General features: G+C 46.1%; 1 protein-coding gene across 1 annotated transcript; it reads left to right on the forward strand.

Annotated features, from left to right (window-relative positions):
• Nucleotides 1–9,865: 9,865 nt before the first annotated feature.
• On the forward strand, nucleotides 9,866–13,838 carry BSX (brain specific homeobox). The gene is made up of 3 exons (XM_027563446.1): nucleotides 9,866–10,278; nucleotides 12,241–12,437; nucleotides 13,461–13,838. Exons 1-3 carry the CDS (start codon nucleotides 10,017–10,019, stop codon nucleotides 13,698–13,700), a joined length of 699 nt encoding a protein of 232 aa, XP_027419247.1. The 5' UTR covers nucleotides 9,866–10,016; the 3' UTR covers nucleotides 13,701–13,838.
• Nucleotides 13,839–15,270: the final 1,432 nt, after the last annotated feature.

The following is a 15,270-nucleotide window of genomic DNA, read 5'->3' on the forward strand; positions in this document are numbered from 1 at the left end:
AAGTGGTGTCTGACTCTTTGCGACTCCAGGGACTGTAGCCCACCAGGCTTCCCTGGGGTCCATGGGATTTCCCAGGCAAGAATACTGGAGCGGGTTGCCATTTCCTTCTCCGGGGATCTTCCTGACCCAGGAATTGAACTGGGGTCTCCTGCATTACAGGCGATCTCCTGCATTGCAGGCAGATTCTTTACTGACTGAGCCACAAGGGAAGCCCCTAGAGAGGGAGACAAATGATTAAAGAGGCAGTTGCAATGTAGTGAGAAAACTATGATGATGTCAGAAGTATGGTAGCACAAGGGCAGGGCTCCTAATCCACCTGGGGGCATCAGGGGAAGGCTTCCAGGAGGAAGTGATTTGTTTTAGCTGAAAACTGGAAGCCAGCGCCAGAATGAGAAGTGGCAAGAGCAATGAATGTTCCTGGCAGAGAGGGTAACTTAACCTACTGCCAAAGGATTTTAAGCATGGACTAACAATCAGATTTGTACTTTTGAATCATCACATTGGCTAGTGAAGAAAGGATTGGAGGGAGTGACAGAAGAGGGACACAGAGACTATTAGCATTTAACATCATGCCAATATCATGAGGTTTGAAAGTCTTAAAAGCAGATGATGTTGTATTTACATTTTCTAAGCTACTGCTCAGAGAGGGCAATGGCACCCCACTCCAGTACTCTTGCCTGGAAAATCCCATGGACAGAGGAGCCTGGTAGGCTGCAGTCCATGGGGTCCCTAAGAGTCAGACACGACTGAGTGTTTTCACTTTCACTTTTCAATTTCATGCATTGTAGAAGGAAATGGCAACCCACTCCAGTGTTCTTGCCTGGAGAATCCCAGGGACGGGGGAGCCTGGTGGGCTGCCGTCTATGGGGTTGCACAGAGTTGGACACGACTGAAGCGACTTAGCAGCAGCAGCAGCAAGCTACTGCTGGGCTTCCCTGATAGCTTAGTTAGTAAAGAATCCGCCTGCTATGCAGGAGACTCCGGTTCAATTCCTGGGTCGGGAAGATCCTTTGGAGAAGGGATAGTCCACCCACTCCCGTATTCTTGCCTGGAGAACTTCATGGATTGTATAGTCCATGGGGCCGCGAAGAGTCAGACACGATTGAGCAACTTTGACTTCACAAGCTACTACTATCATGGCGGACGTCCACAGAAAGTGACTAATAAACATTTGTTGGGCTTCTGTTGTGGCTCAGTAGTAAAGAACCTGCCTGTGATGCAGGAGATCATCTGCAATGCAGGAGACTGGGGTTCGATCCCTGGGTAGGGAAGATCCCCTGGAGGAGGAAATGGCGATCCACTCCAGTACTCTTGCCTGGAAAATCCCATGGACAGAGGAGCCTGGTGCGCTACAGTCTAGGGGGAACTTAGCAACTAAACAACAACAACACAATGCTATCAGAGAGTAAGTGCTCTAATCTATTATCCTTAATAATAATTAGCATTTTCATGCTGCTGGACAGCTTTGAAAGATCTTTTGCATATTTTCCTCATAAAATAGTCCTACAATGGGTCTCTGAGGTAAGTGACATTATCCCCACTTTGCAGATAGAGTAACTAAGCCTCTTAAAGTTGGAAGAGTGGGATGGGAAGATTTTTCACTTCATAACTTTTATGGTTTTTCACCTTGAATGATTTGAATATTTTTCCTATAGAAAAAATAACACATAGTCTAGTTGGAGAAACAGAACATGGCCATGTAAAGAGATAAAATATATCAATGTTGTAATTAGCCTATTCTAAAAGCACAGTGAGTGGAACATCTGCTAATACTATGGTGACTAAGTGCTGTGGACAGGGATAGTTTTCTCAGGGACAAGGGTATGAACTGGATCTAGATTTGGATGGAAATTTTCTATGTAAATGGGAGGTGATATGGATGAACCTTCCTGAAAGAGATAGATGGAAGCAAGTTTTAATAATCAAGTTTTGTGAGGCTAAGACCTCAGAGTACAAAAGAGGAGAGTGAAAAAGCTGGCTTAAAACTCAACATTCAAAAAACTAAGATCTTGGCATCCAGTCCCATCACTTCATGGCAAACAGATGAAGAAAAAGTGGAAGCAGATCAATGTCCCCTGCTTTGTAAGGCAGAGTCTTAACCACTGGACCTTCAGGGAAGTCCTTGATATTATTTTCTAAATTAATGTTTTTGAACTCTGTCTGGGGGAAAGTAGGGAACATGAATAATGCAGCCATCCAATAAGAAGTTGTCATCTTTCTTAAAATCATCTTCAAAGTATCTTCTAGAGCTAAATAGCTATTCCCTACTTGGATCCAAGAGATGACTCCACCTTCTCAGTATATTCTTTTTTTTTTTTTCTTGACAAAAAAACTCTGCAATTATATAAGCCTGCTTTCGTGTGGCAACATGGTGTCAGATTCATTAATCCCTCGTGTCTGTGATATTGATCATTGGGCTTGCTTTTATCAGTTAGTTGGGCCACCAACACCACTACCACCACCATCAGCTCCATCTCTATCACCAGCAGAAGCACCAGTAGCAGGGCCACTTACTAAGCATTAACTGTGTTAATGCTTACTAAGCACTGAGCAAAATGCATTACATATATTATCTTTTAACATTTTAGATATAAGAAATTCCCTGGCAGTCCAGTGGTTAGGACTTGGTGCTTTTACTTCCAGGGCTCTGGTTGGATCCCTGGTCAGGGAACTAAGATCCTGTAAGCTGAGTGGTATACCCCCAATCCCCCCAAAATTTGAGATATAATTGACACGTATATATTACCTTAAATAGTCTCCATTTTACTACTGAGAACAATAGGGCTTAGAGGAATTAAACAAAATGTCCATTATCATACAGCTAGTATGGAAAGGTGATGGAGCCAGATCTCTACTCTTAGTCTGCTTGACTCTAACCTTGCTCGATTTTCAACTGGCAATGTATACTGCTCTCATCATCTTGAAGCGTGCGTGTGTGTGTATTCATATTGCAAAGTTAAAACTTTAAAACAACCTGTTATTTTAAGTTCTGGTTATTACAGGTCATGATATGAATTTTATAAATTTTATAAAGTTATAAATTGGAGGATTTATAATCCTCCAATGAGAAGAACTGGGGAGACTGTCCTCTTAAATCTAGGGCAGTAGTTTCAAGTTCCATTCCAGATGGGAAACAGGCAGCATCTATTATTGTTTTGCTTGTCCATAGTAATGTGGTTGCAATGAACAGAGTATGGACCCTGGGGTCAGATAAACCTGAGTTCTAGTCCTGGTGTACAAAGCTGAGCGGCTCTGCCTACGTGATCTTCCATTTCTTAGTATGTAAAAAGGAAGAGCTGTGATACTCAAATGAGAAGGCAGAGCCAAATGTATGATAAATAATATAAATGCAAGAAATTCACCTCATGATCCATAATGTCATCATTGAAATAGTTAAAAAGCATTCTTCAAAGACTTGAAGTGACTAAATCCATATTATTCTTAATTTCTGGTTGAAAGTGAAGTGTGTGATCAACTTTTTGAAATCACATATTTTATATGACAATAAAGACTTGAAGAACTTTTACTAAGGAATTAAAGTTTAAAGTCCCTTATAGGCAAATATCAATTAAACACAACAGTGTACTAATTTGGGTCCAGTAACTTACAGAGAAAAGCTAAAATCATAATAAAAATAATAGAGTGAATTTTGACTGGAACATTCTGGGGTTGAAGTATAATAACTTTTTTTTCTTTTATATTTTAATCTTAAAATTATTTTTGAATAAATATTACATTCATATGATTCTTACAGAAAAAATTCAAAAGGGCGTTTAGGGAGAAACCTACTTCCCATGAAGTCCCTGGCACCTCAATCCCTGAAGGCAACTAATGCTAATACCTCCTGGAGTTCCTTTTGTTCTGGGTTTGTATAATTTAGTCGTGCTGCGCAAATCATATCTGTTGGATAAATTTCAATGTGCATTTGTAATTTTGACATATATTACTAAGTTGTTCTCCATAGAGATTGTACAAATTTGCATTCTTTGCATCAATATATGAGAGTGATTCTTTCCTGCACAGCCTTGCCAACAGAATGAGTAATTAGATTTTTAAATTTTTTTATTCAACAGGTTAATGTCTCACTGTTCTCTTTCATTAGTCTTATTTTTGGTAGTTATCATTATTAGCATCTTTTAAAATGCTTGACAGCCATTTATTTATATTTTCTTTTAGGTGATCTCTTTCTATCCTATGCCCGTTTTTAAATTGTACTCTTTTTTTAAAAACAATATTTATTTTTATTTATTTATTTATAAATGGTAAATTGGTTGTGCTGGGTCTTAGTTGGAGCATGCCTGGTCTTTGGTTGCAGCATGTGAACTCCTCATCCTAGCATGGAGGATCCAGTTCCCTGACCAGGATCAAAACCCGGGGCTCCAGCACTGGGAAGGTGGAGTTCTTACCACTGGGCCACCAGGGAAAGCCCTTAAATGGTGCTCTTGATTTTTTAAAATTGATTTGTAGGAGCTTTTTATATATAAGAAATTATCCTTGTGTCTGGGATACAAATTGCAAATACTTTCTCCCAGTTTCTTGTCTTTTTCCTTTGCTTATGATAATTTTTGGCATGCAGAATTTTTAAAAATTAATTTTTATCAATGTTTTATTCTGTGACTTCCAAATTTTTATGTTATACACAGAATGATTTTTCCTATTTTAAGTTTTAAAAAACTTCCCCCGTACTTTCCCTCCTGTTTTCTTTGAAGATTATGTACTGTGTTGGTTATTGGAGGACAAACCCAATATTGTTCTCTTGCAGCGACATTTGTACCTCCCATGTTTTTGGCCCACCTAACTTGGTTGCATTCTTAATGAGAGTTTAAAGAATACAAATCAGTTTGCTTCGTGAACAATATTCTCAAAAAAATATAAACAATCCAGCATTTTAAAAAAACATACTCAATATTTAGTTCTATGAACATAGTCCTTTTGGAAAATGTTTACAAATTTCTGTACCCAGTGATAGAGTTTGAAAGGATCTTATAATCTCTGATATTAGAAAATCACATAGTAAGTATTATGGTAGCAACTCATTATTTTTGAAACTATGCATACTAATTTTGTATTGTTGTTTAAAGTACATTGTGCTAGTAGGTGCTAAGTTTTAAATCTGACATAGAATTTAAATAATTTAGAATGGAAGAAAAGAATACTTAAAAGGCATTTTGTAAGCTTATTAGGTTTTTTCCCCCTCTGGTAATATACTTAGTTTTGGGGTCTTGATGTCTTTTGGGGTTTTGATGAGAAAATGGTGGAATACTAATAAGAAACTTATTCAAACCTCATTCTTATTCTACTATATACTTCTTAGAGGATTAAAAAATGATGTGTAATCGCTCACATTTCAAACCTTTAACGTCAGGTTTTTTTTTTTTTTTCCTGTCACTTTGTGAAGCTTGTTTTGAATTGAGAGGCCAAAGTCAGCACAGAAAACTTCAAAAGAGAAATGGAAGTTTTTAACTGTTCAGATTTTATCCTCAATGAGCAAACTGGATAGAGTTATTTCTCCTTAGGTTAGGAATACTATGATTTAAATACCCTATCCTTGAATGTGTTCTCATAAGAGTTCACATCCTAATTTTCAGTGTAAAAGCATTATTTGAAGATACATTTGCAGGAAGCATTCGGTGATTCTTGTTCTTTTTCTCGGCATGTCATCCACTTTGGTAGTGCTTAAAATAAAGTACTCAGATAGAAGGTAAGTTGAAACAGACAACAAGCAATATAATACAAAATGTTATGAGTAAAGTGTGTTACTCAGATCCTTCTAAAATACGTTTCTCTCTATTTTGAAGGCCACGGTATAGGCATCTTGACTAATGGAACCAGTCTCTTCCTTTGATCATCAGTAGGGTTATCTTTTCGGGAAACCAAGTCTCAGTTCAGATGACAGTCTTAGATGAGGCTGACATGAAAGAGAGAAGGATTTTTTAATTATTAGCTCCCTGAGAAACATGCATTCTCTCTCTTTAGATTAATAATTCTTCAGCTGAAGCCATAAACAGGAGCTTGATCAGGTCTTGTGGGTTGAGGGGGGGTGGGGCAGGGATTTTTTTGATCTTTATTTTTTTGCTCAGATAGTAAATAGGATCTGAATGTATGTGTCAGCCTGGCATACAATTACAGCCTGCTGACTCTGGGTAGATCAATTTTGGTCAAAAGAGAATAAAAAAATAAATGTAATGTGAATGCATTTCTTTAATCTCCTAAGGCTTGGGGAAAGCTTGCAAAGATGGGTAGGGAGTACCCTCTCAGACAGTAGATGCTCAATGAATGCTCACAATAATAGAATATCATAGATGGATGAAAGGCAAGCATTGAGAATGTTGGAGGCTGGCTTCAACAGCTTCTTTCCATTTCCTGTTTGTGAATACCTACATTGGAAAAGGGCAAAAGGAATTACGGCAATTAACTAAGCGTGCACTGTTCAGTAGGTAACCACTAGCCATATGTGTTTAGTGAGCACCTGAAATGTGGCTAGTCTGAACTGTGAACAGAGATGTGCACCAAGTATAAAATACACCCTGGATTTTGAAGATTTAGTATAAAGAAAGGAATGCAAAAGACCTCAATGATACCCATACTGATTACATGTTGAATAATAATTTTTTTTATATATTGGGGTTAAATGAAATACATTACTATTTTACCTCTCTCTTTCTACTTTTCAAATGTGACTGATAGAAAATTTTAAATTACTTATGTGGTTTGCATTATACTTTAACTAGATGATGCTGGTCTGGACTTTGGAGATAATGTAGGCAATGAAATATCTCTGCTTTTAAGGGCCAACTTGCAAGCTATGTAGCTATATGACTACTTTTCTCCTTAGGTAGACTGGTGGGAGAGGAGGGGAGAGGGAAGCCTGTTGACTCTGGAATGCCTCTTCCTTCAGACCTGAGCCTTCATCATGCAGGCAGGCTCAGTCGCTCAGCCCTATCCGATTCTTTCACAACCCCATGGACTGTAGCCTGTCAGGCTCCTCTGTCCATGGAATTCTCCAGGTAAGAATGCTGGAGTGGGTGGCCATTCCCTTCCCCAGGGGATCTTTCCCACCTAGGGGTTGAATCTGTGTCTCTTGCATTGGAAGGTGGATTCTTTACCATTGAGTCACCTGGGAAGCCCACCCTGAGCCTTACCCCAAAATTTAATCTCAAGAAGGGGCTGGGCACCTCAGGGGGCCTCCTTCACCCAACCTGGGAAGTAGGATGGGTCAGACCAGAGCCCTAGCATCACAGAGAAACTTGTCAGCTTTCTTCACCTCCCGATTTTCCAAGAGTCTGGGTTGTAATAACTCTATCTAAGAGGAAAAAGGAACTTTCGTGGGACAAGCCCTGCCAGGACAGCCTGCCCTCATACTGGACTCAGGCCCTACAGCCCCTAGTGGGGTCCCAGCTGAGATTACCTGAGCACCCTGGGAGAAAGGTGTATCCTTAATGGAAAGGGGTGATGATGGAGGAATCCCTCTCTCGGCCTCCACTTCCGATCCCCAATTTCTACCTCTGAGCCTCCAGGGGCCTGCATTAGTGTGGACAGTGGGTCCACTCTCTCAGCCACAGAGCTTTGCTTCCCAGCACTGCTGAAAGGGGAAAGGCAAGGAAAACTTCGGCAGTCTTGGAGGTCCTGCCCTTTCTCAGAGCTGTCCAGTTTCCTCCCTCCATCTGTCATTTCCCAGGTTCCCAGGTTCTGCGGAGGCAGAGGAGGGAGGGCTGGACTCCTGGGGAAAAGGCCTTCAAGCGCTTCTCCATGGGGCTGAGCTCTTGGGCAGGCGGGTGCGGTGTGAGCAGTAGAGAGAGGGGAGTGTGGGCAGGGCCTGGGGAGATAGCCTTAGCTTGGAGGGAGAACAGGGAGTATGAAATAAAAGTATATAAAGTAAGGAGGCAGTAAGGACTGAGCAGGCTGCATACCTCGCCCTCTCCCTTCCCTCTTTGGATCATGCAAACATCCCAGGAGAGGTTAAGGTTGAATTCTGAGACAGGGTTTGCAGCACCTTGGCTCCAAGGTAACTGCTATCCAACAGAGTGTTTTACTGCCCCTACTCCCAAGGGACTTTCAGAAATCTTGTCGTTTCTGAGGCTGAAATTAGTCCCCGCCCCCAGGTGAAGCTGAAATCTCACCCTCAAGGGTGGATGTGAGTCTGCTCCGTGTAGGGATGCAGTGTAGGTGTGCAGACCCAAAGGCTCTTTACAATGGCTACTGCTGTTTGTATATGCGCCATTCCCTCAATGGCCACTCTGCCTCTAGAGTCTCAGTAGACAAGATGCCTCAGCTCTCACTGGGAGCTGGTAGATGTGCATCAAGTGTGGACTGTCACCCCCACCACCTCTTCACGAATTTGTCTTCCTCTGGACCAGAGCTAAGACCAAGCATTGACTCCCAGAAGTCTGCTGTATTCCCTCTCTGAGACCACCTGTTTGGGGTTTTCAGTTCTTACCATTATAAACTTTAAAAAGATCATAGTTCAGGCTCCAGGACATGAGTTCTGACTTCATTTAGAGGCTTACTTTCCAAGATCTTATTTTAAAGTTATTTCCCCCTTCTTTCTCCTTCCTCTCACTCTCCTCATCTATTTACCATTTACCAGTTCATCCGTATGGAATACGACGCTCCCACTTCTTGGAGTGCTGTAGTTTGGGGCCTAATTGATTCTGGTAATTAATTTGTTCTACCTGCTAGATCAGATGGAAATCCTACCCGTGCGCCCAAGGATTAGCACTTGGCTTTCTAACACCTCCTCTAATTATCTAATAGCATGGGTTGTGTGGACTCAGTCTCTATTAAAACACTTTTACTATTAGCAGTAGTGATTGGAATTGTGATGATGACTAGATTTCAACAAATTAGAGCTTAAAAATGGAGAGTTGGAAGAGAAGTGGCTTCTTTTAATTTCCCTGAGTTTAACATCAATAATTAGAGCAATTTTCGGAGATGTGAGCTGAAATTACCCCTGCTGTGTTGTAGATGATCACCTTAATTTTAGCAAATTGACTCCAGGGAAATAAATGTGACAGTTTAGAAAAAGACAAACAGAAAAAAAAAAAAAAAAAAAAAACCAAAAGATTGGGAGGGAGGAAAATGAAAAGAAAGGTTGCAAAAGGGAATGGGAGACAAAAACACAGTACAATTATTTTGCAGGCTAGGGTTGGTTGACAAGTGATGATATAGTAGGAATTGCAAGTCATGTGAGTGGAATGAGAAAGTAGTGGAAATTTGAGAAGAGGAGGAGGCTGGCATTAAGAGGTAGTTCTGGACATATTTATACAGATCAGATTACTTGACTAATGTAGATATAACTTTACTCACACCACCCTCTAAAACTGAGGTAAATAATGTTTTGATCATTTATTTACCTCCACAATCCAGTCATCCCTTAGCCATCAACTTAAGTTGGGTCAGCAGGTATAGGCTCTCTCCTCACTTCTCTTCCCCTTCTGCAACCATTGTTCTAAAGTGCCCAGACCCCAAAGCTGAAGTACATACTTTATTCCTGTTGCTTCAGGGCCCTTTAAATGCCCTCTGCTCTCTAAAGAGGAGTTTGTCCGACGGTAGAGACCTTTTCTCTTTCGCTTTCTTTAAAAGACGACTGGGAGCTAGGCAGCTCCTGCAGTGGCCAGGCAGAAATCGAGGTCCAGAAACCTGGCAAGAGCAAGAATCCAGTTCTCTCTGCTTCACTCTTTCCGGGCCTGGCCGGTCGCATTCAGCACCGCGGACAGCTCCCCGCCCCGCCCCGCTCCGCCCCGCGCCCACCGCACCCTCCCCTCTGCCTCTGGCAGCCTTGCCATTGGCTCTCCCGGCTCCCCTCTCCAAGCTGCCAATTCTCCTACACGTAGACCCAGTCTACCCAGGAGCTTATCTTCTCGCCTCTCCAGCTCCGGGGGTAGCCCGAGGCCGAGAAGAGAGCATCAGGGATCCGAGCTCGAGGGTGGTTGGCTCTCGACCAGGCGTGGTGAGACGCCGCCTGCTTCCTACACTTCGTCCCCGGCCCTCGCCCTGTGGCAGGCGCTCGGTTCAAGATGAATCTCAACTTCACCTCCCCTCTACACCCGGCATCATCTCAGAGGCCCACGTCCTTCTTCATCGAGGATATCCTGCTACACAAGCCCAAGCCGCTGAGAGAGGTGGCCCCTGACCATTTCACCAGCACTCTGGCCTCCCGGGTGCCTCTGCTAGACTATGGCTACCCACTCATGCCCACACCCACCCTCCTGGCTCCTCACCCCCATCACCCACTACATAAGGGAGACCACCACCACCCTTATTTCCTCACCACCTCGGGTAAGTAACAGGGGTCTCATGGAATGGGGAGCAAGAACAGGTCTTCCAGCAGACTCTGAGCCTGTGATGGAGCGGAGGAAAGGCCAGAGCTGCCTGGGCCTGGCTTGGTGGCCTCCTTCTCTAAGTAACAGGGAAAGAATGTTGGGGATACAGCTGAGAACACAGGGAGCTCCCTTGAGGCATGCCAACCCAGGGTGGTAACTGTACTTTTTATTATGAAGGAAACAAGCCTAGCCAAGAAGTGGCTGTAGGTTTGGGTGATATTCTTGATGCACAGTGTTCGGTTTCCTTTTTCTTGGTCTTGGTCACTTTGGTCCATCTCTGTCCCCATCGCTATCTCTTTCACTCTGAGGGGGACCCCTGACTATCCCACCCCATGGAAGGGAACTCAACTTTTCAGCCCAGAAGCTCAAAAGTCTCCAGTGGGGCCAGCTCTCTCCTTCCAGGTGCTGAGCATTCGCAGATACTTCAGGGGTTTAGAAGTAAAGGAGGGTTTGGGATATTGTAAGGACTGAAGGTTTGGACTGGCCTGAATAAGGGAGAAAAGGTAAGAAAAAAGAGAGAGAGAGGAGGCTGTTCGTTAACCCTCTTCACTTCCAACATCCATCATTTAATTCACAGTCTAGGGCTGGGCTGCCCTCCCCTGCCCCAGTTGCTGGCGTCTCTGGAGCCCCAGCCAAAGTAATTTGATTTCCGAGGCATGGCAAAGAGCAGAGACCAGCAAAGTCTGGCTGGGACAGGGATATGTGGGGGAAATACCCAGTTTTTTTTTCTGCTTCTCTCCGAAAGGCCACATTCACACTTTCTTTTCCGGCCTCTTCATTACAGCCCGAATTCGTTGATTCGTTGAGTCCAGATGCAGAGCGTAGCGGGAAAAACAATCCCGGTCGGGGTGGGGTCTGGAAAGACGGGAGACAGTATGTGAAATGTGGGCGCTGGAATCCACGACAAAAGTTAAAGCGTTTGTGAAGCGGTAAAACCCAGACTTAGGGGCACTGGGTTGGAGGGGCAATTTTAAAACTTGTGTCCGAGCTCGCCTTTTGGTTTTTGCTTCACCACGGGCCGGAGACAGCTCTTATCGCTGCACCCATGTTCCCCGCAAATAGAAAATAGTGGACAAAGCCCGAGAAACAGGAACTACTTGTTTTCTGTTTCTGCTTTTTCTCTCTGGAATCAGTCAATATTGATGTCTGTGGCGGCTGGTCCGCTTGGCGCGTCTCAGACACTGTGAAGCCTGCGAGGGTCAGGAAAGACTCAAAAAGTGTCCCGAGGCAAGGCGCTTCAATTCTTCTGCGTGGGGTTGGAGGGAAAGAACGAGAAAAAGAATGAGAACCAGATCAGAGAGCGGGGTCCCCAGCGCTTCCCCGAAACTGACAGGAAACGTGCGAGACGGAAATTACTGCTCCGTTTTCGCTCAGGAGTTTTACTTGCATCTGACTGTTGGTCTATTCCCTTTGGTTGCAGGCGGGAGAACCGGGGCGGCTCAGTGAAGAGAAAGGTGCTTTTTAAGTAAGGTTGTGAAGCAGGATCACATTCACTGCTTCCATCAGCCCCAGGACATCACTGATTGTCACTGAGTGTCCAGAGAAGACTGGAAGGATCGGGTGGGGGCGGGTGGGGAGAAATAGCTGCTGGACCACTCGACGTTTGCAAGAATATTTTAGTAGGCGCGACCAGAAGTTTTTCTCCAAGAGGACATTTTCAAAGACCTCCGGATCTATTTGATAATTTTCTTTTCCGTTTTACTTACTGTTTACTGTTTGTATTTATAAATGGCCTTTCTGATAAAGATCTCCAAGCGCTATTCTTGCAATTTGTTCTCCCCTGCCCTGCGATTCCTAGGAGAAGCTTTGGGGACGTGGGGCGGGACCGGTGGGGGCGCGAGGCGGAGGGGCAGCCGGGGAACTAGGGTGGGAGTGGGGCGGGCGCTCTCTGCCCACTTGACCGCTCTTCTCTCCGCAGGGGTGCCGGTCCCCGCGCTGTTCCCGCACCCCCAGCACCCGGAGCTGCCGGGGAAGCACTGCCGCCGCCGCAAAGCTCGCACAGTTTTCTCGGACTCGCAGCTCTCGGGCCTGGAGAAGAGATTCGAGATCCAGCGCTACCTGTCCACGCCGGAGCGGGTGGAGCTGGCCACGGCCCTCAGCCTGTCGGAGACGCAGGTGGGCCGGAGGAGGGGGAGGCCCCTTCTCCGCTCGCTCCTCTCCCTAACGCCTCTGGGCGGGCCGCAGAGCTCCCGCTTTATTCTAGACTTCTCCAAAGACCCGTAGGAAGACTACCGACACTTCCAATCTCTTGTCTGAGTCACTGAAGCAAAATCTCTCGAGCGGGTTCCGGACACGGAGGAAAACCCCCTCGAATGATTCCGATGATCATGTCCTGTTTGAGGACTACCATTTCTGCGCCTTCCCCCACTCCTTTCCCATCAGGGCAGTAGCCCGGGTCAGAGGCAAATCAATAAGAAATAAAGAGGGTTCTTGACCCGAGAGAAGTCCACATAAGGATCCCCCCCCCCCCTTAATGTTTCTCACAGCCGCAAGTCTTCATATCCACCCTCTCCCTAACACACTCTCACACACATGCACAAATATGAGCCTTCTTCCTATTTCCCTGTCCTGAGTGGGAGAATTGTTTTCATTTTCTTCCAGATGCTTTTCACCTGCAACCTCAAAACGCCTGGCTCCACTCCCTCTCCTCTGTTCTCTGAAACCCAACTTGCTGTGAAAGCGCAGGCCTGCCAGGCCCCAGTGATTTTTCTCTCTGATGAGAAGCAGCAACTCTGCTTCTCTTCTCTTCCTGTCCAGGGGTCTTGCTGGACAAGGTATTTAGATGTCACAGTCAGAGAAACGTGAGTTGAACGGAAAGGAAGCTCACCCACGCAGCACTTACTGTTAGAGGTTCTAATTAATAGCAGTATTAGTATGTACTAAGCACACCATATTGAGCCTCGTTGTTATTTTGGGGCAATTACTTCTGAGAGCTCTAGGATATCTGGTTCCCATTCAAGCTAAGACGACAACTTGTGAGCCGTTCAGGTGTGACCTAACCCAAGGGTGAGACAGTCAATGGCTTCTGGATAATTCGTCAGTGGGTTGAAGTCTATTTTCTCAAACCCCAGCAATCGCTTTTATCTTCGCTGAGTCTGAAGGAATGACGTGCTTTTCTGTCTTTCTCCCCGGAATCAGGTGAAAACGTGGTTCCAGAACCGGCGGATGAAGCATAAAAAGCAGCTGAGGAAAAGTCAAGATGAACTCAAAGCGCCTGATGGGCCCGAGAGCCCCGAGGGCAGCCCCCGCGGCCCCGAGGCCGCACCCGCCGAGGCTCGGCTGGGCCTGCCTGCCGGCTCCTTCGTGCTGACTGAGCCGGAGGACGAGGTGGACATTGGGGACGAGGCGGAGCTGGGCTCAGGGCCGCACGTGCTCTGAGCCGCGGGGCCGGAGAGGCGGGGAGGACGCGGCGGGGCGGGCCTGGGAGATCGGCTTCGGGAACACAAATGCTACACACCTGTTAGCCCTCCAACCCGTGCGGGCCGGTGCGCCCGGCCTCCCGCCCCCTTCCCCCGCCCACCCGCCCGCCAGAGCCCGCGCCGCCGGGGCGAGAGTGCGCCTGCTTCGCTTGTCCGCGCGTCCCGCGCCTTCGGCAGCGCCCACGGGAGCTTGGGCTCTCGGCGCCCTAATTCGGTGCGGGAACCTCTTCCCTGCCGCGACTGCAGACCCCTCGGCCCTCGCCCTCAGCCACCTTTCCCCGCTCGTTGTCCAGGCGCTGCGGCCTCTCCACAGGACCCCTTGCCCTTCCTTGGGCAGACCGATGGGCTGCAGGTAAGGGACCGGGTGTTCCGCTCACATCCACTCCGGGACAGACTCTCGCGCTGCTCGCCGCCACGCTCCCACTCTCCCCCGACTCCCTCCTCTTCTCAGGGCGGCGCTTCCATCCTCTCTCTCCAAGGTTCTCAAGATCTCTTGGTTCTGCACCCAGAACCCTTTTTGAGCTTGTGGTCCCCTAGGCCCCCGCGGTCTTCACTCCGGTGACTCCGGCCCCCGTACTGGGAGGCGAGAAACTTGGGCGGAGAAAACCCATCGAGCAATTCCGGCTCCCCACCTTGTTGCGCGCCTGCCCCGCAACTCTTCCACACCCCGCCGGCTATTGATATTTTAAAACTGAGTGTCTCTCGGGTTCTATATGGAAATGCTCGTTCTCATTGCATTTTAGGGAATCTTAGCAAGATGAAGCCTAAAGGAGAATGCGCATCCCCTACCAGGCGTGCCTGTCTCTTTTTTGGGGACTTTTGAGGTGGGGGCAGGAATCGGGTTGGCCCTGCCCGTCGCTCCCCTTTCCTTTCCCCTGGGAGGTCTCCTATTCTTTTCCCGGGTTTGCACTCTCTGTAGATAATAAAGGGCTCGCCGGGCAAAACTGGGAACGAACACGAGTTTCCGGGAATCGTTTGTTACCGCGACCTCCTGCGCGCACGCCCCCTCCGCTCAGCCCTGGGCAATTTCCTGTCCTCGGCAGGACTGAGCAGGGCTAATAACTTTTACTTAACAGATTCCCATCTCCCTAACGCCGATTTTTCTGTTTTGAATCGTTTAATAGTCTCGGGTTCCACCTACATGAAAAAGGTCTCTGCAGATGGTATTTTTGACTCTCAAATGCTGAAAGGACAGCGGTCTCTTGATACTAGGAGTTTGAAATTGTGCTAAATGAATTGTGTGACGACACTACATACCCAGTACACTTATCAGATATAGCACCCGTGCCAGAGGCGACCTCAGTTTCCTACCTTCCTTTCGTTCTGGTTGTGTATTTAGGTAAAAGAGCCCAGGAAACCTGGAAAAGAGGCTATGTCGAGTCCTGACTCTTGGGTCCTAATGACTAACGTTAATTACATGAATTACAGCTCTATGACCTTGGGTTCCATTTAATTACACTTTTTGGCTCCCTATTTCTCTAATAAGAGGATGAACCGTCAAGATCCTTCTGGGTCTAAGTTCTATGATT

This window comes from Bos indicus x Bos taurus, chromosome 15 (assembly GCF_003369695.1).
Source record: "Bos indicus x Bos taurus breed Angus x Brahman F1 hybrid chromosome 15, Bos_hybrid_MaternalHap_v2.0, whole genome shotgun sequence".
Taxonomy (NCBI): domain Eukaryota; kingdom Metazoa; phylum Chordata; class Mammalia; order Artiodactyla; family Bovidae; genus Bos; species Bos indicus x Bos taurus.

Excerpts from the sequence above, each read along its gene's own strand:
- BSX (XM_027563446.1), top strand. The coding sequence starts at position 10,017 with ATGAATCTCAACTTCACCTCCCCTCTACACCCGGCATCATCTCAGAGG. Across the intron at positions 10,279-12,240 it reads TTATTTCCTCACCACCTCGG|GGGTGCCGGTCCCCGCGCTG; the intron begins GTAAGTAACAGG and ends TTCTCTCCGCAG. Across the intron at positions 12,438-13,460 it reads TCAGCCTGTCGGAGACGCAG|GTGAAAACGTGGTTCCAGAA; the intron begins GTGGGCCGGAGG and ends CCCCGGAATCAG.